The sequence below is a fragment of the Saccopteryx leptura genome, chromosome X (assembly GCF_036850995.1).
Source record: "Saccopteryx leptura isolate mSacLep1 chromosome X, mSacLep1_pri_phased_curated, whole genome shotgun sequence".
Taxonomy (NCBI): Eukaryota; Metazoa; Chordata; class Mammalia; order Chiroptera; family Emballonuridae; genus Saccopteryx; species Saccopteryx leptura.
Genome location: NC_089516.1, coordinates 89,289,809 through 89,312,113, shown reverse-complemented (window position 1 = coordinate 89,312,113; position 22,305 = coordinate 89,289,809). Strand labels below are relative to the sequence as shown.

General features: G+C 34.4%; 2 protein-coding genes across 3 annotated transcripts in view; one reads left to right on the top strand and one right to left on the bottom strand.

Moving 5' to 3' along the window:
• Nucleotides 1–22,305, top strand: part of FAM133A (family with sequence similarity 133 member A) — a 35,875-nt gene that overhangs the window by 311 nt on the left and 13,259 nt on the right. The window contains exons 1-2 of one of the 2 annotated variants that reach the window (XM_066357369.1): nucleotides 4,265–4,327; nucleotides 5,118–5,187. The gene's annotated coding sequence lies outside the window, so the exon portion shown is untranslated. Of the gene's footprint in view, nucleotides 1–4,264; nucleotides 4,328–5,117; nucleotides 5,188–22,305 lie in introns of those variants that run through there. The other variant, XM_066357370.1, reaches the window with a different exon arrangement.
• Nucleotides 1,412–4,073, bottom strand: NAP1L3 (nucleosome assembly protein 1 like 3). The gene has a single exon (XM_066357283.1). It carries the CDS (start codon nucleotides 3,752–3,754, stop codon nucleotides 2,231–2,233), a length of 1,524 nt encoding a protein of 507 aa, XP_066213380.1. The 5' UTR covers nucleotides 3,755–4,073; the 3' UTR covers nucleotides 1,412–2,230.

Below are 22,305 nucleotides of genomic sequence, written 5' to 3'. Positions count from 1 at the left end.
ATTGGAAAATACAGAGCGGGAAGGAAGGGGCTAAAATAAATCGGTAAGTGATCTAAGATGCAATAAGGGTGTTGCATTGCATATAGAACTTTTAAGGGCTCTGTTGCGTGTGATGTCTGGCAAGCACAGTATATATCTGACTTGGGAACCTCTGTAGCAGTGAGCCAGGTACACCATATTTATTATAGTCTTCGTTTTGGGCTTGGCATATAAGTAGATCTGCTGCTATACCTGTTTGTGATGGATGCAAAAACCTCAGGGGAAAAAAAGGCACTCGCAAAAAAAAAAAAAGTGCAATGGTATGGCTAAAACCAATCACTTGATTCCTGATTTTGTATGAATCCTTACACCTTAAATATTTAAACATTTATAATAGATCATGGCTTGTAACACTTTTACATTTATAGATATGGGAGTGGGGGACTATTAAGCAAGGATAAATGCAAAATAGTAAATTACGTATGGTGGGATTTGGAAAAAACTGTTATGTAATTTTATTGCCTAGAGACCCAGAAATTTCCAAATCCTATCTTCCTGCTACCACATCTCTTTCCTGTAAGGTCTTGAAGGAAAATATATGTGGAAAATGGTGAAATAAGATAGCACTTTATTATTTGTTGTGCCTGTGCCTTTGTTCCAAGTGCAAAAGCCCTCTGGTAAACTGAGTTTATGGGCCCTCTGCCTCACACTAATTTCAGACCAAAATCTTAATATCTAATTACCTTGTAACTAACTGCATTGTGCAGAAGAGGTGAGAGGATGCTGTTTTCTATAGGCAAAAATATGCCACACTTGGCAGTGTGACATGCTCCCCAGTCAGGGTGGAGCATGGTCCTGGGTCATGGACCTATCCTTCTCTTGAAAGTAAAAGCAACACCTTATACAGAAGGCCTTTGTGGGTGAGGATCTCCTGCCCCCTCCCCTTCTTCCCATCCCTACCCCTCCCATCCTTTCCTTTTGTCACCCTCAGTTTCCCTTCCTCCCTTCTCCCCTCCACCCCTTTCTTCCCTATTCTCTTCCTCCCCTTTCCCTTCCTCTCCTTCCCCTTCCTCCTCCTTCCCACCCTCTTCTCTTTATACTTCCCTCCCATTTTTTTACTCATCCCCCTCCTCATTTTACTTACCTTTCTCTTCTTTCCCTCTCCACTTTCTCTTCTTCCACCTTCCTCCATTTTCTCCCCCCCTTCCACCTTCCCTTTTCTTCTTTCTCCATTTTCTTATCTTCTCCCCTGTCCCATATCTTTCTAATCATTTGAATGTGTATCCTCCAAAGAAGAGCTAAGATCTGGGGAAATGTAAAATAATGCTATAACACTTATATTTTTAAAATTCGTTTTCTTCAGTACTTTCTACTTTTTTACAATAAGTACTATTTTTTTATAATTAGGAGACAATGCTAGGTTTTTGCATCATGATATATTTTATTTGACATTTATTTATTTTAGGCTGCAATGGAAGTACATGAAAAATATCAAATGATGTAAAGTGATTATTTTCAGTGAAAGGCAAAGTAGAACATATTACAAAAAAATGTGGTAACTTTACAGTTGCACAATATAAGATGAGGAAACTTTTAAAAATACTATGTCATATTAATACCTCAGAGGTAAACAATCACTTCATTATGATTAAAGTTATAGACCACTGTTACAGAAAGTTATACTCATATCATATACAGTCTGTATGGGCATTCTTAAGTATATACTAATATTTTTTCAAGCAGTGAAATTTCACAATGCAGCATTCTAGTTAATATTAAGTACTGTATTTCTATAGCAAAGTAATGAATGCACAGCTAGTGCAAGCAGATTTAAACCCTTAGTGTTCTGGGCTGGAAAAAAAAAGCACTTGCGTTAGTACATCAGGAATTTTTTTTTTTTTTGTTCAAGCAGATATTTTTTTTTCTCAGTTAACAATTCTGACAGTTGTTACAGATACATTTGAATAAGAACATGACAAAAGGACTTCACAAAAATCAAAACTGTAGTACCAAATTAACATGCTTTACATAACAGCAGTTTACAGTTTTTGAAGACTATTACTACACTACAACAGGTTATATTATAATTGATACTTAGACATTTTAAGACAATTTTTTAGACCACCAAGAAAATACAAAAACACAAGACTGTCAAGAATACTAATGGGGTTATAGGGCAGGTTTTATTTCAAGGCTGTTTCACTTTTTTCTTAAACTTTTGAGACCTTGAAAATTCTTTCAGGTAGGCTCTTTATTTTCGGTATTTCCTGTTTTTACGTTCTTTACCATTATGATAGAAACGCTTAACTTCTCCTGTATAGTAATAGACTGATTTGAGGATGACGTTATCATGTAAAATTTCACCAATTTCAAAGTCCTCATCAAGTATAGCATCTTCTCGTGGGTCCAGGTTTCCAATCTCAGGAATCTCAGGAGGGCTAAAGAAATGGAAGAATGATGCATTAGGAACGACTCTTGGCAGGATTTCAATTTCTCCTGTGGCAGTTGTGCGACTGTGGGTGGTTGTCACGGTAACATTCCTACCCCTCCGCCAGTCTATCTTACAGCCTTTGCAATCGTGGATTCCCCATCCCCAAGAGAAGAAGGGATCATTGTGATCTGGCATTGACTTTATTATATATGTCTTGGTCAGTACCTCATTTCTGAAGTATGGATTGGGCCGAAAAGAAAAATAAAACGTGTAACTTATAGGCTGGCCAGGTTTTGAGAACTTCAGGCTAACATCTGACAAGAATTTAAGAATGGGCTCATCATACTTCTGAATCGTGGGCCCGAGCTTGTCAACATTCTTTAAAACAGTCAGCCAATAGTCAGGGACGCCTTTAGGATCTTCTTTCTTTGGCTTTGCCTTACGAGCTCTTTTCAGATTCACTCTTTCTTTAGGCCTGACCTCAGGAGCTCTTTTAGGAGCGTCTTTTACTTCAGCCCTTGCGTTAGCCTCTGCTGCTTTAGGCTGTTCATTATCTTCTGCCTTTGCCTGGGGCTCTTCTTTAGGCTCTTCCTTCATTTCAGGCTTTGCCTCCAGATCTTTAGGCTCTTCCTTCATTTCAGGCTTTGCCTCCAGATCTTTAGACTCTGCTTTTTCTCCGGCATCTGCCTCCGGAATTTCTTTCGGACTCTCATTTTCTTCAGCCATTACCTTGGGTTTTTCCTTAGGGTCGTTTTCTTCGTCACCCTCTAAAGCAGGCATTTCACTAGGGCTGTCTTCCTGCACCTCCTCATCACCGCTGAACACTTCGTCATCTGAATTCCATTCACATTCTGCTTTTGTAGGTTCATACTCTGCATTTATGATTTGAAATCGCCGATCATATAGAGGCTTATTGAGTTCGGAATATTTTCTTTCAAGACCATGAATTGCCTTTAAGAATAAGACGTCTACCTTGTCACATTGATTTTGGATATTTCTGAGCGCCTGCACACGATTTCGAACGGCCTGAGGCAGCCGATCCAAGAAACTTTCACCCGACCGAGCCCGCCGGGCCCTTCTAGAAGGCTCAGGTAACCTCTTTCTATATAAATGGCTGCAGCTGCTGCCGCCGCCGGTGCTGCTGGTGCTGCTGCTGCTGCTGCTGCTACTGCTGCTGCTGGTGGTGGTGGTGCTGCTGCTGCTGTTGCTGCTGCAACCCGTGCTGCTGCTAGAGCTACTGCTGTCAGATTCCTCCCCGGAATCACCAGACGAGCTAGCCATCATCTCTTCAGAAACCCCCTCGGCGGCTGGTTCTGAGACCAAGTTAAGATCCGCTTCTGCCATTTTTGCAAGTATGCAAGCCTCTTAAGGTAGCAACTACCGCTGAAACCGCGCGCCCGGAGAAGGGCCGAAAATGACTCACGGATGCTTGGGTGGCGGAGGCTCGGGATGAAGAGGCGGCAGCGACAAAGGCAGCAGCAGCGCAGGGCTGGCGGGGATGGGCAGCGGCGATCACCCGGCGGCAGCAGTGGCAACAGAGGCCTGGGCGAGAGCGGCGGCAACCCCCTCCCGATTGCCGCTGCGACAGACAGAGGCGTGCCGCCGCTGAATGGTGCAGTGTGAGACCCCGAGATCTCTCCACCGTTCAGGTCGCAAGCCCCCTCCCCTTTTTGCCCTACCACCCCTTAGTTTAGCTCCCAGTGTGCCTTTAGCTCGCATCTTACTTGCTGGGCATGCTTGATTGACAAGCTCTTAGCCCAATGATTGTCCAAATGCTCCACCCACCCCTCCAGTTTCTGCCCACCTTCCCAGAAGCTCCTTGGTAGCAGAGGCTCACACCCCTGGAAGACGTTTTTCCCCTCAAAATTCTATCTTTATATTTTATATAATTTATATTAAAAAAAGCTTAGATAAGAGGTAAAAATACTAGCCATAGTTCGTAACAAAGGAAAAGAAGTTTCCTTTTCCCATCCGCTCATCCAGAATTCCTGTTTGGTTTGTAAGGGGGCTCTCACAAAAATCTGTTTTTTAAAAAATTGGATGAAAATACTCTAAATGGCATCATTGGGCGATGTGATTATGTATGATTTTTAAAAATCTCTTTATCGAAATATTCTATGACCATGTCTTTTTACACTGAAAATAAAGGGGCAGTCGTTTATTGGGCAAAGGAGGAGGGGCTAGAAACCAGGCAGATTGCGTTCCACGTAGCAGTTTTAATAAGGGCTGTCTGTGATGCTTGGCAAGCCTGGTTTATATCCATCTACAAGGTTTGAGAACCTATGTTACCGTGAGTCAGTTACACCATTTTTTTAAATTATATTTCTCTTTTCCAGCTGGTATATAATGGACCTAATGTTACTGCTGACTTGCCACGTAGCCCTTCTCAATGCCTAAAAGCTTGTAGATAAAATTAAAGCGTATTCAAATGTTAGGTACTATTATTTAAAAGCAGACTGTTTTGTTTGTTCTATACTTTCTTTGCAGCAGCTTTTAATTCCAGGAACAGGAGGACGGGAGGGGGAATTTGTGCTAGTGAAAGTGCATCCTCTGTCAGAGTATAGTTGACATTGTCATCTGCTACCAGTTTCCTTCTAAAATTATGAAATTCTAGCCAAACTGCAGTATGATTTACAAGTCCATTAATGTGTGAATAAGCTTTTGCAAAATGAAGTTTAAAACAGGATTGTGTTATTTTTATTTACAGGATTCTTTTCTGCTACAGAACAACTCCCTTGGTACAACCAAAAAGACCAGTGTTTACTTTTCATTGAAAGGTAAGGAACATGTTTTAGCCCATTTTTATGAATAACAAGAATTACCTATCTGTGTATGAATAAAAATTCACAGAAAGTAGTCTTTTATAAGACTTAATTGGAAGATGTTTTACTATATCTATGGAAGCAGAAAAATCCACAGAGGTGATTTGATATACTAATGTAGAAAATAACCTAATTAATCACATCCTCTATCTAAGCAAGCCTCTTCATAGAATACAAATAGTAAATAAAAATATAAAATATGATGAATTATTCATTTCAAGTGAATAAAAATATTAAAGTTACATTAATCTTTATGTTACCTTTTATTAGAGGATTTGTGCTTTGTCATTTAGTCATGTATGTGTTAGGAAACACTTATTTTCTATTTTGTAAATGAATTTATTTTTATTTTTTATTTCTGATTGTCAAAGTATGTAAGCATCTTAAAGGAAAAATACAATATAGCAAATTCCAGTAATGGTGAAAATACACAGCCTTAGCAAACAAATAATAACCAGTATTAGCATTTTGTTGCATTTCCTTCCTGAAACTAATTTGTACATATACCTGTCTATTTAAATTTACTGTTTTACTATGTGATATCACATTGTAGTTTGTAATCTGGTCACTTATCAATTAATTTTAGCTATATCTTTATGGTAAATGATCATCATCTTATTTTAAAAAATCATATTCCATGGTAATATTTGCCTTATTTTATTTGACCAGATTTCCATTGTAAAGGCATATACTTCCCATACTACCTTTTCTCTAACATACACAATTTTCCCTGTTGTAAAAATATTAGCTCTGCATACCTACTATGTGCACTTGTGACAATTAGTCATAGGATGAATTCTTAGAAATGGAAGTGTTGGAATAAATTGTATGCTCATTCTTTTTCTTTGATACGTATTCCCAAACTTCTCTCCAGAAAAGTTATCTCAATTTACAGTCCCACCAAGAATCATATGAGGTCATTTATTTAGTCATTCTGCTAATATATGTTGTGCCTGGATGTGCCAGGCACCTGTGGTAGAGGATGGTGACTTAACGGTGATTAGAATTTACTGGGTGAGTATTCCTTCATTTCATACTTTTATTCAAAACATATAGTATGGAAACAATTATTTAAATCAATGGAGTTATGCCATAAATATTATTCTGCAACTTATTTTTATTTAAAATGATAGATATCTCTTTTTAATGACTGTTCTTATATTTTATAGTATTTTAATGGTTTAAAATGCCTTTTAAATTTTGTAACATCAGGAATTAGTGTTATGCAGTAAACAATTAGTTGGGGATCCAAATTTTAAAAATACATATACATACATAATTTTATTAGGTAGCTAATTTTTTTAGTACCATTTATTTGATAACCTTTCTGTCTTACACGTATGAGAAATACCACCTTTATCATATTAACTGAATTGCTTGGTTGTTTCTGAATTTTCTGATCTGTTAGTGAATACATTTTTGCAAGAAAATAATGAAATAGTTTTTAAATAACTTCATATTTTGTCAAAATTATATACACTGAATAAAAACTCAGGAAGTGCATTGAAATCAAAATATAAAATTAAAAGTGTCTCAGAGTACACAGAAAAGAGATCAGAATCCACATTTTTAATAAACATCTTCAAATTAACTTTTTATTATTATGTATTTGTATTTCTTAGATTAGTAATAAGATTAAATGTCTTTCCATATGTATATTTTTTGTCCATTTGAAAGTTGCCTAATCATATTCTTTGCTTGTTTTTCCACTGATTTAAGAAAGAAATTAAGTGGTGATGAAATCCTAAAGGTAAAATAATGTTGACCGTGCTTTGAGGCAATTGTGACTCTTAGAAAATACTCTTTTTTGACTTAATGATATTGGACAAATATTACTCAATTACAGCTTTCATGCTAAAATGATTTACTGAGAAGGTTGTTTAGATACTTTTCAAGTATCAGTACTTAACCACTTAAACTGATACAGAAAAGTTTGGAATGGAATGGGGGAAAAAAAGAAAAAAAACAAGATAATATATTAATAAACTTTTCAGATTTTCAATTTGGAAATTTGTTTTATTTTTATTTTTCACAAGCCAGAGATGATATGTTACTTCTTCTAACCACTGTGCTCTACTTTTTTTTAAGTTACAGTTTACATTTAATATTATTTTGTATTAGTTTCAGTTGTACAGCATAATATTTAGACAATTGTATCCTTTACAAAGTATTTCCCTTGATATTTTTAGTACCCACCTGGGACCACACATAGTTATTACTATATTACTGACTATATTTCCTATGCTGTAGTTTATATCGCCACGATTTTTTTTATTATTTTATAACTTTCAATCTGTACTTCTCAATTCGTTCGCCTTTTTTACCCAGTCCCCTAACCCCCCTCCCCTTTGTAAACACTAATTCAAAAGAATATACAAGGGTGGGCAAAGTAGGTTTACAGTTGTGAGTATGTGAAACAGAGTTTATTCTTGTATTATTATTTATTTATTATTTTGGTATTACTTTTTATTATTTGTCTTATTATTATCATTATTATTTTGTATCCTTACTTATAATTTATCTTTTAGGTAATGATGGCTGGTAATTTAACCATCTTTTGCCCACCCCTGTATGTACCCCTCCCTATGTTCATTGCAGCGTCATTTACGATAGCCAAGCTATGGAAGCAGCCCAAGTTCCATCAATAGACGAGTGGATAAAAGCTGTGGTACATATATACAATGGAATATTATTCCAACCCAACGGTCTGCTTTTAATGTGTATGCACTACCTTAAGAATCTAATAACACTCTTATTTTTTGTAGCTCTTTTTCAGTCTGCTCATTTTATAATGGCAGGTACCTAAAGGAAAATATGTATTTTCTTTATATAATGAATTGAATTTATGCATAATACCTTATATTTCTACCATAAGTATTTTTATAATAATTAGTCCTAGCATAGACAATAAGCTTATTTTTTTTCATTAGGTTATCTATAAATTACTTACATAATCACATGGTCTCTGTTCCATTATTTTATGATATTGGAGGGTGAAATATTTGTACTTCTATATGAAATGATGCCTAACACATAATATACTGGTATACTTAGACACCTTCACAGTAATGAACATTTACACAGTTCTCTCCATCACCCCTGCCACACAAACACACTAAAGTAATACACAGTGACAAGCGCTGCAGCATTATCTTTTGAGGTAGATATTTAAGAAGTCAAACATTGCAAGTTCATTTATATTTTGACTTATAAATATGTTACTGTTTTTTGTTTCTGTATCTAGACAGGTTTTATCTGATTTAAACAAGTTAATTTTTTATAAAAGGTTTATTGAAGTATAATTGGTACAACTGCACATAAAATGTACAATCTGATAAGTTTTGATCAATCTACACACCAGTGAGGTCATCACCACAATCAAGATAATAAAATATTTCATCGCTTTTGATAGTCTCTTCATTCCTCTTTGTAATCCTTCCCCTTGTCCCTAGGCAGTAAATGATCTAATCTCTATTTCTGTAGATTAGTTTACATTTTCTAAAATGTTGTATAAATGGAATCATACATTATATCCTTCTTTTTCTTGTCTTTTTTCACTTAGCATTTTGAGATGCATCCATGTTGTTGTATGCATGAAGAGTCATTTTCCTATTTTGTCACTAAGTAGTTATCCATTGCTTGGATATACCACATTTTGTTGATGAACATTGTGTTTCAAGTTTTGGGCTACTATGAATAAAGCTTCTATGTTCATTTGTGTGTAAGTCTTTGTATGACCATATGTTTTCATTTCTTTAAAAAAATACCTAGGAGTGGAATGACTGGATCACACAGTAGGTGTATTTAACTTTATAAGAAATTACCTGTTTTCCAAAGTGCTTGTACAATTTTGCCTTCCCACCAGGAGTGTCAACACTTGGTATGGTCAATCTTTTTAAATGTAGCCATTCCAATACATATATAGTAGTATCTCATTGTGGTTTTACTTTGCATTTTCCTAATGACTAATGATGGTGCACATCTTTTTTTTTGTACTGATTTACCATCCATATATCTTTTTTGGTGAAGTGTCTATTCATATTTTGCTCATTTTTCTGTTGAGTTATTGTGTCACTATTGAATTTTGAGAATATTTTATATACTTTCAATACAATTCCTTTATTAGATGTAAATTGTACAAATATTTTCTCCCAGGCCATGATTTTCTTTTCATCCTCTTATTAGTGACTTTCACAGTTTTTCAAAGAGCAGAAGCTTGCAATTTTAATGAAGTTTAATATATATATTTTTTCTTTTATGGATCATGTTTCTGGTATCAGCTCTCAGAAATCTTTGCCTAGCCCAAGGTCACAAATATATTATTCTCTGTTTTTTAGAAGTTTTATACTTTTAGGTTTTACATTTAATCTGATCTATCTTTATATGTGGTACAAGGTATAGATTGAAATTATTTTTTTTACATGTGGATATTAAATTTCCCAGCATTGTTTGTTGAAAGATTGTTGTCTCTCTACTGAATTACCTTTGCACCTTCATCAAAATTAGTTGTCCATATATGTGTGAATGTATGTTGGACGCTCTATTTGGTTCTATTGTAGACTTATTTTAATCACCTAATTGACAAATATTTTTTAGATATGTTTGGGAGGGAACAAGAGCCAAATTGCAGAATAACAAAATTTTATTACAGTAGAGACAGTTATAGAAGATGGATCTTTGTCCTCAGCCTTTCATTTCTGCTTTCAAGTATCTAAGAGAAAGGGACAAAATAACCACAGCATTTGTAACCTAGAAATTAAATCAAAGCAAGAAACAAATGCTTTTCTATTTTGTGAAGTTGCCAGTATGTGGCTATCTACAACCCAAATGGTAGCTAGAGTACAAATAATAAACTATTTTTTTCACCTCTGATGAGGGAGTCCTGTTTGCTAAAAAGTAAACAGAAAGTATTTTTAAGCTGCTAATAAATTACGGTCAAAAAAGAATAGTAGTAAAAAATGGTTATTCTTTCACTCTGAGATTTTCAAAGCAAAATTATCTTGTTCCATAATCATTGAAAAAATAAAGACATACATAGATGAATAGAATATAGTATAGAGCTATACCATTTGATTTTTAAAATAAATATTTATAAATTACATATCTGGCACTATAGCCTAAACTGCGTACAGTTTAAAAAAGCAATTGCAATTAATGCAATGGCAGAGAAAAAAAATTGTTTCTAATTGAAATATTTGTTTTAATGCTAGCTATTAACTTAAAAATAGCATATATTTTACCACAAATGTAAATTCACATCAGAGAGAAACACTTTTATAGAGGCCTTCAAGACTCTTGCCCATAGTACTCACTTGAATAACTCCCACACTAAAATTCAAATGAAGGAAACCTTTTTTATTGAAGTTTAGAAGCATTTTATTCAATTCTACTAAAAGGGAGGAAAATTTTGAAGGATTTGAATGGTGAATACTCATGCACATATATACATGTGGCAGTAACTATTTCTAAATTTTGTATTATATTTTAATAAGCCCAAATTGATATTTCCTATAATTTTCATCCAGAATATCCAATTATATTTAAGTACACCCTCTGAGAAAAAAAAAATGAGTCCTACAATACTGCACATATTGGAGTGAGAACAAATACATATTCCACAGCTCTTCAGAGGTAATGATCATTTTTGTATCAAACAACATACACACAATTTACAAAAGCTTTCCTTAAGCTTAAAAAAGAATTCCAATAATAATCAAGTGTGAACATTTGCTTTCTTTTTTTGAAACCTTATAACCCAAGTGATTTTAATACACATTCAGGAGACAGAATTGCTGGGCTTGAATTCTGGTTTTGACTTACTAGTTGTATTGGTTGGGTTACCTCACTTTTGTTACCTCTACTCTCCCTCTGTAAAATGGGTCTAATACTGAACATAGAACTCAAGCTCAATATTGTTTCTGTTTTTCTTAATATTATTATGTATAAGATGGTATATGAAGAAATCGTTCTTGTTACATAGTTTTAAGCCACTTGACATTTCTTTCTGATGAAGCTGTGACTTTTGTTTTGGAAGCAGGATAAGAATCTACGAATAAAGACTTTCCAATTCTACTATATATCAGGCTGAAAATATCATGGATGTTGGCAACTCTTTTATATAATAATAATGTTAGGTTCTGATAGCTCTAAGGTTAAATAGCCACTCACTCTGCTTAACATTATCTATCTACAGAATATTTCATTTTATCTCAAAGGGAAAGAAATGAACATAATTTTAATGTAACTTCAAACCAAGTATTATTTTAATACTATACACCACACACTAATCCCTTTCTTTCTTGAGAGCTTTCAAACTTTCTGATGGTCCTAAATTATACAATCTGTATTATCTAAACCTTAAATTTATTGTATCTCATGTTTACTTATTTATTTTTATTTTTTAAGTGAGAGGAAGGGAGATAAAGAGACAGACTCCTACATGTGCCCCAACCAGGATCCACGCAGCAACCCTAGTCTGGGGCAAACACTCTAACTAACTGAGCTCTATCCTCAGCTTCCAGGGCTGACACTCAAACCAGTTGAGCCACTGACTGTGAAAGGGGAAGAGAGAGAAGGGGCAGAGGGAAGGGAAGAAAAGCAGCTGGTCTCTTCTCATGTGTGCCCTGACCAGGGATCAAAGCCAGAACTTCCACATACCGGGCTGACACTCTATCCACTGAGCAAATGGGCCAAGGCCTCATGTTTAATTTTGATACTATTTATTTTCTATCCCATTATGAAGATTGAGAGTATAAAATTTGCATACAACAAACTATATACATATATATACACACACATAATATAGATATACATATGTATATATATATATATATCTCATATAATAAAATAAATCCGAATGTGTTAAGTAATGACTTCTTTTTTTTATATTAACAGCGTAAGTTTTTAAACATTTTATGTTAGTTAAGTTTACATTACTATGCATTGTAACTTAATTTTAAATACCCACCTATTAAATTAGATTTTCCTTTTCTATTGCTAAGAATAATAATCTTAAGTCTAGCTAACAGCTGTGTGAAAATATTGTTTTTGTTGGAGGCAAAAGGGATTTTAGAGATAATCTCCAACGTTCTTATACAAACTGAGGAAACAGGCCTTCCGTATTGATGGACATTCTAGGTGTTTCCAGGTATTTGTCACTACAAACAATCCTACAGTTAACACATTTTTACATATACTATTACACATTTAAAAACCATTTTTACAAATATTAATGATTTTAGCTGGCAGACTAAAGAGTAAGTAAAGATTGCTCTGGTCCTCGAATAATTGATCATTACCCTAAGTATTACATAATAAGCGTTCATAGTTGTCACTGAATAATATTAACTATCACTTTCAATGTATCAGACATTGGACCAGATGATTTACTTTTTTGTGTATGTGACAGAGACAGACAGAGGGACAGATAAGAACAGACAGACAGAAAGGGAGAGAGATGAGAAGCATCAATCCTTCACTGCACCTCCTTAGTTGTTCATTGATTGCTTTCTCAAATGTGCCTTGGCCCAGGGTCTATAGCAGAGATGAATGACTCCTTGCTCAAGCCAGCGACCTTTGGCTTCAAGCCAGCGACCTTTGGGCTCAAGCTATCAACCATGGGGTCATATCTATGATCCCACGCTCAAGCCAGCGACCCCGTGCTTAAGCTTTTGAGCCCACCCTCAAGCCAGATGAGCCCGTGCTCAAGCCAGCGACCTCAGGGCTTCGAACTTGGGTCCTCTGCATCCGAGTCTGATTATCCACTGAACCACTGCCTGGTGAGGCCAGATGTTTTACTTTTACTATTTCATTTTAACAAATCCATTCAATGTTTTATTATCATCATCATACTATCCTTAAAAGATACTATCTTTTTATCCTTAGTAGTCTATACTAAGGCTAAGTGCATAACCTACTGAAGGTTACATAGTTTATAATTAGAATAGCCCAAATATGAAACCAGAGTGTTTGATACCAGATGTTGAGTTCTTAATGTTCTACTATATGATCTTCAGTGAACAAAAGTGAATGAGCTGGGCAGAGGTGCTGGAACTGGAATTAAGTGGCAGACATAGCCACTCTTCCATTTCTCTGGAATAGTTATGTTCTCATGCTTATTAATATGTTTAGCACCACCAGTCCTCAGATTCCTCTGGCTTACACAAATTTTAGTTGAACTGGCAAAGTTTACTAAGACAAATTAATTTAATGTAAAAGATTGTTTTTATTAATTCTAACATGCCTAATGACTTTATTTGGTTAACAGCCAAACACTGGGAGGTCAGAGCTTAAAGTAAATACCAATGTATTCAACCCACAAGTAAATGAAAAATATCCTAAGAATTTTTCCATTTAAGTAGACCTAGCAGCAGAGGAACCTGTACTTTGAGGAGCCTAAAGATATGGTCTGAAGCTACCCATTGAAAGAAGGAAAGCCTTTTGAAATCTATACTTTTTTTTCAGTATTTGACTTGTTTGCATTTTACAATTTATTGACATCAGTTTTTATATAAGATTCTCTGTCTCTGAGTAAAACTGATACCCAGAAAGATGTACTATGATGATTAGATCTGTTTTCCTGTGAGATTCAAACAAAAGCATAGGCTCTGGGGTCAGACTGCCTGGATTTAAATCTTTCCACTTACAGTCCATATGACCCTGGACAAGTCACACATCTCCAACCCTCAGTTTCCTTATCTATAAAAAGAGGATAATGACAAGAACATCCCCATCAGGTTGTTATATAGGGGGATAATCACTGTAAATTATTCATCAGATACATAAAAGCTCAATATGTGTTGTCTAATATTATACCAGTCACAGGGCCACATAAGGATTCCCATCCCATTTAAATAGGATCCAGGGCCAAGGCTAATGAATTAATTCAGCTTCAGTTGATGTGATTTATATGTGCACCATCGCATTTCAACTTAGAAAACAAGTGAATTTTGCCGTGACCTAAAGTCATATTTCATTGCTAAAGTCAGAACTAATATCCTTGGTTTAGTTATTCTCCATTGTAGCAGGCTTTTCAATTAAAATATATTCTTGGCATGTTTTAAAGACTAGTGCTTCAGCAAATCTAATATTAATAATTTCAAAGTGAAGATAACTGAAACTTCACTGTTATCTTAACAATAAAAGAGAAGTGAAGAAATTGTATCATGACTGACTACAAGTGACTAAGCAGAATGCCTAGAGAACTCATTACTATTTTAGTTATCAGAAAATCTGCTTAGGGCCTGGCCTGTGGTGGCGCAGTGGATAAAGCATCAACCTGGAAATGCTGAGGTCGCCGGTTCGAAACCCTGGGCTTGCCTGGTCAAGGCACATATGGGAGTTGATGCTTCCAGCTTCTCACCCCCTTCTCTCTCTCTGTCTTTCCTCCCTCTCTCTCTCTCTCTCTCTCTCTCCCTCTCTCCTCTCTAAAATGAATAAATAAAAAATAAAAAATAAATTTAAAAGAAAATCTGCTTAAGACAGAATAAGAGTAAGAAACGCAACCATAAGTTCTCCAGACTCTTTACCTTGTTTTAGTGACTCTTTTAAAATGGGTGTACCAAAATTTCAAAATTTTAATGATGAGCAGATTTGTTTGTCTTCTTTTATGACTAATGTTCATTTATATGACTAACTAATAATTGTCTATTTAATGTAAACAAATGCTCTAATTGGCACAATTTCATTAGCTGACATCATAGGACTATGTCTAGCCTTGTCTAGAAGAAAGGTTAAAAACAATAGAAGGAATTACATAAATTATTTTACTAAATGACCAATTTCCTTGCAACAGCTTCCAAATCATTCTCTAGCTTTTAATATATGTTATACATAATTGTTTGAAAAATCTTCCTAAAAAATATTTACAGCCCTGCTCTAATCTCAAAATATTAATGATACTACACTGTCCGGAATCACACCAGTGTTTATAAATATAAACGGTGTCTTTTACCTTCCAGTGACTTCGTGCAAATTTTTTAATTCACTTTGCCTCAGATTCTTCATCTATAAAATGAGAATAATAATAGTACCTAATTTATAGAGATGTAGTGAGATTTAAGTTATATAATACATACAAAACACTTAGAACATGCTAGATGCTGAGTGAATTCTAACTTCATTATTGAATTTATCTTCTCCAGGAATGCATACCCAATGTAATTTAGTTAGTTAATACTTCCTTTCCTTTAGAACTTATTTACATGGGCAACATTATGTTTGTGTGTGCTTTTTGATAAACATAACAGAGCCACATTGGTCATTTCCTGTCTGTACACATACATCTTTTTTTCCTAGGTACTTTTTAAATATCCTAGTGCAAGACTCTGGTTTCTCTTCAGATCGCATAAATCTTTCATCTTTTAAATATCCTAGCACAAGGACTGAGATATTTTCTTCTGTCTAATCCTCCATCCTTACACAGAATATTGCTATGCACAAGAACACACTTATTATTAATAAACTAACTACTTAAAACAATGGATTTCTGATTTCCTGATAGCAGGACTGTTTTTAGTTACTGCTGAAGTAAAAGCAATTTTTAACCTTTAATTACATCCTACTTTTATATAACAATTGTACCCTCAATACACCAAATTTACTGGTGCATCACTGTCATGCAGCAAACTATATTAGTTTAATACAGTTTCAGTATTTAAAGAACTAGTGATTTAGCAGACAACTTCTGAATGGGACTACTTCAATAGCTCGTAGGCCATGTAGAGTCATTAGAAGAAAAATTCTGGAATCGAATGAGGATCTGTATTTGACATTAAATTGAAATTTCTGTTTACTTAACCCTTCCCTTTCATTAATACAGTCAGCCCTTTGTATCTGTGGGTTCTGCATCCACAGATTCAATGAGCCATGGATCAAAAATACTTGGAAAACCCAGAAAATTCCAAATAGCAAAACTTGCATTTGCCTTGAGCAGAGCACTGTTCTGAATCCATGTGAATGAAGTGATGTGTAAGCATACCCTGCTGTGTAGCCTATATGAAAATACAGGCTATGTGTAAATACTATGCTATTTCATATTAAAGATTTGAGCATCTGCATTTGGGTATCCTTTGAGGAGAAAGAGGTGGGACCAATACCCTGAAGATACCAAGGAACAGCTGTATTTCCTTTCATAAAGCAAGATTTCTAAGAAATAAATATCTGAAAAGTCCTTTACAAATAAAAGGCCTTTAAAGGAAAATATACATCAAAATATCACGGTACCTCCACTCAATAAATTATACTCTGGATATCATAAAAATGGCTACTCATAAAGTTTTAATTAAGTAACATGACCAATCACTAGAGATCTGTTGAACTACATTTTATCTATAGTCAGCAATAATATATTATACACTTAAATTTTTAAGAGGATAGATCTCATGTTAAGAGTTCTTACCTCAATGAAATGAAATAATTTAATCTTTTCATAGGCTACTTGAAAGTACTAGATTTTTTTCTTTGTTATCAGAGCTTTGTTGTTTGAATTAAGCACCACCTATATATCATTGCATTTTCCTTTGTTTTAGAATATTCAAAACCAAATTTCCTAATTCATTATTCAAATATTTCTTCACAGAAAATCAAGGTTTATCTTGCTAAAACCAGTTATTGAATCAATTAAGTGTTTTCTAAAATGCTACAAATGAAAACTTGAGAACACATCTGCCTTGGTAACTGAGAACAAAATAATGGTACTCACCATATACAAAGGCTCTCCACATTATGGTGTCAAATGAAAAAGGCAAGTTGTGATCAGTATCTTCAGTATAATCCCATTTATATAAAAAGTATAGTTGCACATAGAGGATGTGCATGGATATGTGTTTTCATGTTCATAGAAAATAAAAACTAAAAATATATACACCAATTATATTTATATGTAAAAAATGTGAAAATGTTTTACATTTGTGCTAGAGGTATATGAAGACATAAAAAGCAAGAAGTAACTACGTATTTGTGAGGTAAAAATAGACTGCCTTGTCTTTGATGAAGGATTCACTTTAGGAAAAGAATAAGAGATGGTATCGGCGAATATGGGTTTGGAAAAACTTTGAAAGAGAACTTTAAAATTTTAGATTTAATATGAGAGAGAACAGAAATAATTTGATAAAATAAAGTCCATCTACATCAAGGAACAATAATCTTCTATTCACAATAATGAACATTTTTTTGACTTAGAAAGATGGTCAAAATATACTTTTCAGTCTTGAAAACAGGTGACAAAATACTGTGTATATGAATTTAGTTTGTTTTCAAATAAAGGAGACAGATACACATTAATAGATCAGGAGTTATATTCAACAAGGTATTTGCTATGCTTATGTGTAGATGGTATATTTCATGGTTGCTATTTGTTTAAATATTTTTTCAGCTTATGATTTTGTTTGAAAAACATACATCTGAATATGTGCTTAAATGTACTATAGGTTTTCAAGAACAGTAGTGATGTGAAAAATAGTCTTGAAGTAGATTGCTTTAGTAGCTATTTATAAGGATCTAAAGTCAGCAAGACATACTAAGATGCTTGATTTCAGAGTGGAAAGGGAAAATTTAAGAGATGCTTTGGAGAAAAATAAGTTTGAATAGGTTCCTCATTTAATGTGGGAATAAAAGTAGTGTGATTGAAAGCAACACTGAAATTGTGAGAAATACGAAACAGCTATAGGTGCCACTAATAGTTATGGAAATATTGAGAAGCAAAGCTTATTGAATTAAGAGATGGAGATGAAGAGTAAATTATTTTCCAAGGAGTAGTATAACAGGTAACTGGATATATAAGATTAGAACTGGAAAAAAGCTTAGCAGTCTGGGCTGGAGAAATAGGCTTGTGATTCATTGGTGTGTAAGGGGTATTAGTGTAGATCAGTGGTAGTCAACCTGGTCCCTACTGCCCACTAGTGGGTGTTCCAGCTTTAATGTGGACAGTAGCAGGGCAACCAAAGTATAAATAAAAAGGTAGATTTAACTATAGTAAGTTGTCTTATAAAGATTTATTCTGCCAAACTTAGCGAAAATCTAACATAAAGTACTTGGTAAGTAATTATTATTATATGCTTTAACTTGCTGTAACTCTGCTTTATAAATTTTATAAAGTAAAGTTACTTCCCTACTTTATAAATCACTATTACTGTGGAACCGGTGGGCAGTTAGAAAATTTTACTCCTGACAGAGATACAAAAGTGGGCGGTAGGTATAAAAAGGTTGACTACCCCTAATGTAGATAGAGGAATTATGAAAATTGCTGCACACAATAGGCATAAAGAGGCCTAAAAAGAAGTCTACCAAATTTTTACATTTACTATATCCCAGTCTTTTTAATAGAGTTGTTGAACTATAATACACACACTGTAATATTCACTCTTTTTAGTGTATAATTCAATAAATTTATTATATTTATAGAGTTCTGCAACCATCACTTCATAATTCATTTTTAAAATTATTCCATCATTCAGAAAAGTTTTCTGAAACCCATTAGCAGTTAATCCCTGCCTCTACACCAAAGCTTAAACAAATATTTTTCTGTTTTTTTCTTTATAAATTTGCTGTACATTTTATATAAATAGAATCATACAATATGTTCGATTGTGTCTAGCTTCTTTCACTAAGCATAATATTTTTGAGGTATATTTATGCTGTAGCATGTATCAAGAACTTGTTCTATTAAATTGATTGAGACTACTCTATTATATAGATATGTCACATTTTGTTCATCCTTTTGCTAAGTGATGGACGTTTGGATACTTTTTACTTTTTTTTTCCTACTATTATGAGTAATGCTAGTGTATTTATATACATGCCTCTGTGTGGACATATATTTTCATTTCTCAGGGTTAGATTCTTAAAAATAAAATTATTATTATATGGAAAATTTATGTTTAACTTATTAAGAAACTGCCAAAATATTTTCCAAATTAGCTGTACCATGTTATATTCCTACCAGTAATGCACAAGTGGTTCACTTTTTTTGTATCTTTGCAACACTTAGTATCATTTGTCTTTTTGATTATAGCCATTCTCATGGATACACAGTACTTTCTTGTTGGGATTTTGATTTACATTACCCTAAATCACTAATGGTGTTGCACATCATTTCATATCCTTTTCTGCCATTTATATATTTTTGGTGAAATGTCTATTTAAATTATTTGCTTATTTTTTGAGTTTTTGTCTTCCAAATAATTATTGAGTTGTAAGGGTTATTCCAATATTCTGTATTTATAAGCCATTTATTAGATCTATGATATACAAATACTTTCTTTTAATCTTAGATTTATATATACATTTTTATTAGTAGTGATTTTGAGGAGTAAAAGTTTAAAAAGTCCAATATATTAAGTTTTTCTTCCATGTATTATGCTTTTAGTACTGTAATCAAGATCTGTCTGCCAATTTGAGGTCAAGAAATTTTTCACATAAATTTTCTTCTAGTAGTTTTAGAGTTTTAACTCTTAAATTTGGGTCTGTGATCCATTTTGAGTTATTTTTTTATATATGGTGTGAAGAAAGAGTCTATTTTCTTTATTTTTTTAACATAAGTGTCCAATGATCCCATCACCATTTGTTGAAAAGACTATCATTTTCCCCATTTAATTATCTTAGTACCTTTTTCAGAAATAAATTGACCATAAATGTAAGGTTTTATTTCTATACTTTTAATTATGTCCCACTTATATGGTAATCTTTGTGTCAATACTATACTGTTTTGATTAATTGTGTCTTTATTTTGAGTCTAGAGATTGGATGTGTAATTCCTCCAATTTTGTCCCAAATTTTCAAGTTTGTTTCTGCTATTTTGGCCCCTTGTATTTCCAAATAAATTTTAAAATTAGCTTGTCCATGGAAATTTCTGCAAAAAAGCCTGATGGGATTTTAATAAGGGTTGCATTTAGTCTATCCATCAATTTGGAGAGAATTGACTTCTCAGTATTGAGCCTTTTAATCCAAGAGATTGGAATGTTTCTGTTTATTTATATATTCTTTAATTTCTCTCAGCAATATTTTGTGGTTTTCAGTGTATAAGTCCTTGCAGAACCTCTGAGCTGAATTAACTAGGGGTGTGGACTATGGAGCATCTCTAGCACCTAATTCCTACCTTTGTACTCCTCCGACATCAGTGATTTTTCAAGAATAAACTTTTCTCAGATCGATTTATGGTTTTGATTAATTTCCAGAGTGAAGTCATGGTTGCTTCTGTTAATTTTATCCAGGTTTGTAGTGCCTTTTGAGGAGAAGATTTCATAATCTTCTCATTTAGCTGGTTAAGTTCTACCACGTGTATATTTTCGTGAAAATTTGTATTCCAAGTACTTCTAACTCCAAAACCCTGGTGATAACAGCTATGCCAATTCAGTCAACAACACAGGCTATACTACACTAGTCTTGTAAAGACAAAGCATATAGATTAATGAATATTTTTTCATTACATTAATTATGCGTTTACAGTTGTAGGAAAACAGGGACTGAAACTGACTACATTAATTCAAATAAACAAACAGATATACTGATCACCTCTAATGTGTTTCATACCACAGGTAATAACAAATTATTATTACTGCTGTAATGAAATTCTTTCTTTAGTGTCAGAGTCTAAAGTAACTGAGGTGTAATGTAGATGACTCTTGAACCTAGCATCTATATACTCAACTGCCTGTTCCAAATCTCTACTTGCATAACTGACATGCATCTAAAAAATAATATGTAAAAAATTAATTTGGTCTCCCACCTTTTACTATTAATCTTTTTTAGTGAGTCCCATCTCAATAAATGGCATCTCCTTCTGCCAAATTCCTGATACTTGGTAATCACTCTTGATTCCTTTTTCTCTATTACCCCATATCCAATCAGTCAATGAGTCTTCTTGGTTCTACCTCCAAAATAGTATCTCATATCTGTTTTTTGTCCCCTACTCTAGTGCCGACATCCTAGTCCAGACCATATTTATCTATTGCCACCACTCCATTATAAACTATCATACCTGGACTACTACCTAAACTATAAGCCTGTATTTTTTTCTTAGCACACTAATCATTTCTCCATTCAAGGGGGCAAAGTAATATTGTAAAAATGAATATAGGATCATGTCACTTCCCCACTTAAAATTTTCAGTGGCTATGCCTTACCAGGTGGTGGCGCAGTGGATAGAGTGTCAGACTGGGATGCGGACGACTCAGGTTCAAGACCCTGGGGTCGCCAGCGTGAGCGCGGGCTCATCTGGTTTGAGCAAAGCTCCCCAGCTTGGACCCAGGGTCGCTGGCTTGAGCAAGGGGTTACTCAGTATGCTATAACCCCACAGTCAATGCACATATGAGAAAGCAATCAATGAACAACTAAGGTGTCGCAACAAAAAACTAATAATTGATGCTTCTCATCTCTCTCCATTCCTGTCTGTCTGTCCCTATCTCTCTCTCTCTCTCTCTCTCTCTCTCTGTCTCTGTAAAAAAAAAATTCAATTGCTCCACACTTGCCATACAGTATGATGCTCTTTTAAGGTTGTTGTTTAAAAACCATGGCATCCAAACCCCAACCTGGTCAAGGTAAACATCACCTCTCACCGAGATTAGCATTCTTTCTGTATTCAGTCATACTTATTTCCTATCTATTTTACAGGTAGTAGAGAGACTGATTTTTCTTTTCTTATTTTTTTTTTAGAATGATTGTCCTAAAATACGAATATGAACATGTCTCTTTTTACTCTGTTCAAAACTCTTTGCATGAGTACCAGGAATGATGTGTGGCTACAGGATAAGACTGGAGGACAAGAAGGCAGAGCTGGAAAAAGCCACTATGCCTCACACACTGGCTGAGGGGTTGTACTCAACCCTGAGGTGACAGTCATTAGGGGGGCATTTTTTTAAGTGAGAGAAGAAGAGATAGTGAGACAGATTACTGCATGCACCCCGAGAAGGATCCACCCAACCCTCATCTGAGGCTGATGCTAGAATCAACCTAGCTATTTTAAACACCAGAGGCTGATGTGCTGGGACCAACCTAGCTATGCTCAGTACCTGGGCCTCACAATCCAAGGAACCGAGTCACTGGCTGTGGGAGGGGAAGAGGGATAGAAGGTAAAAG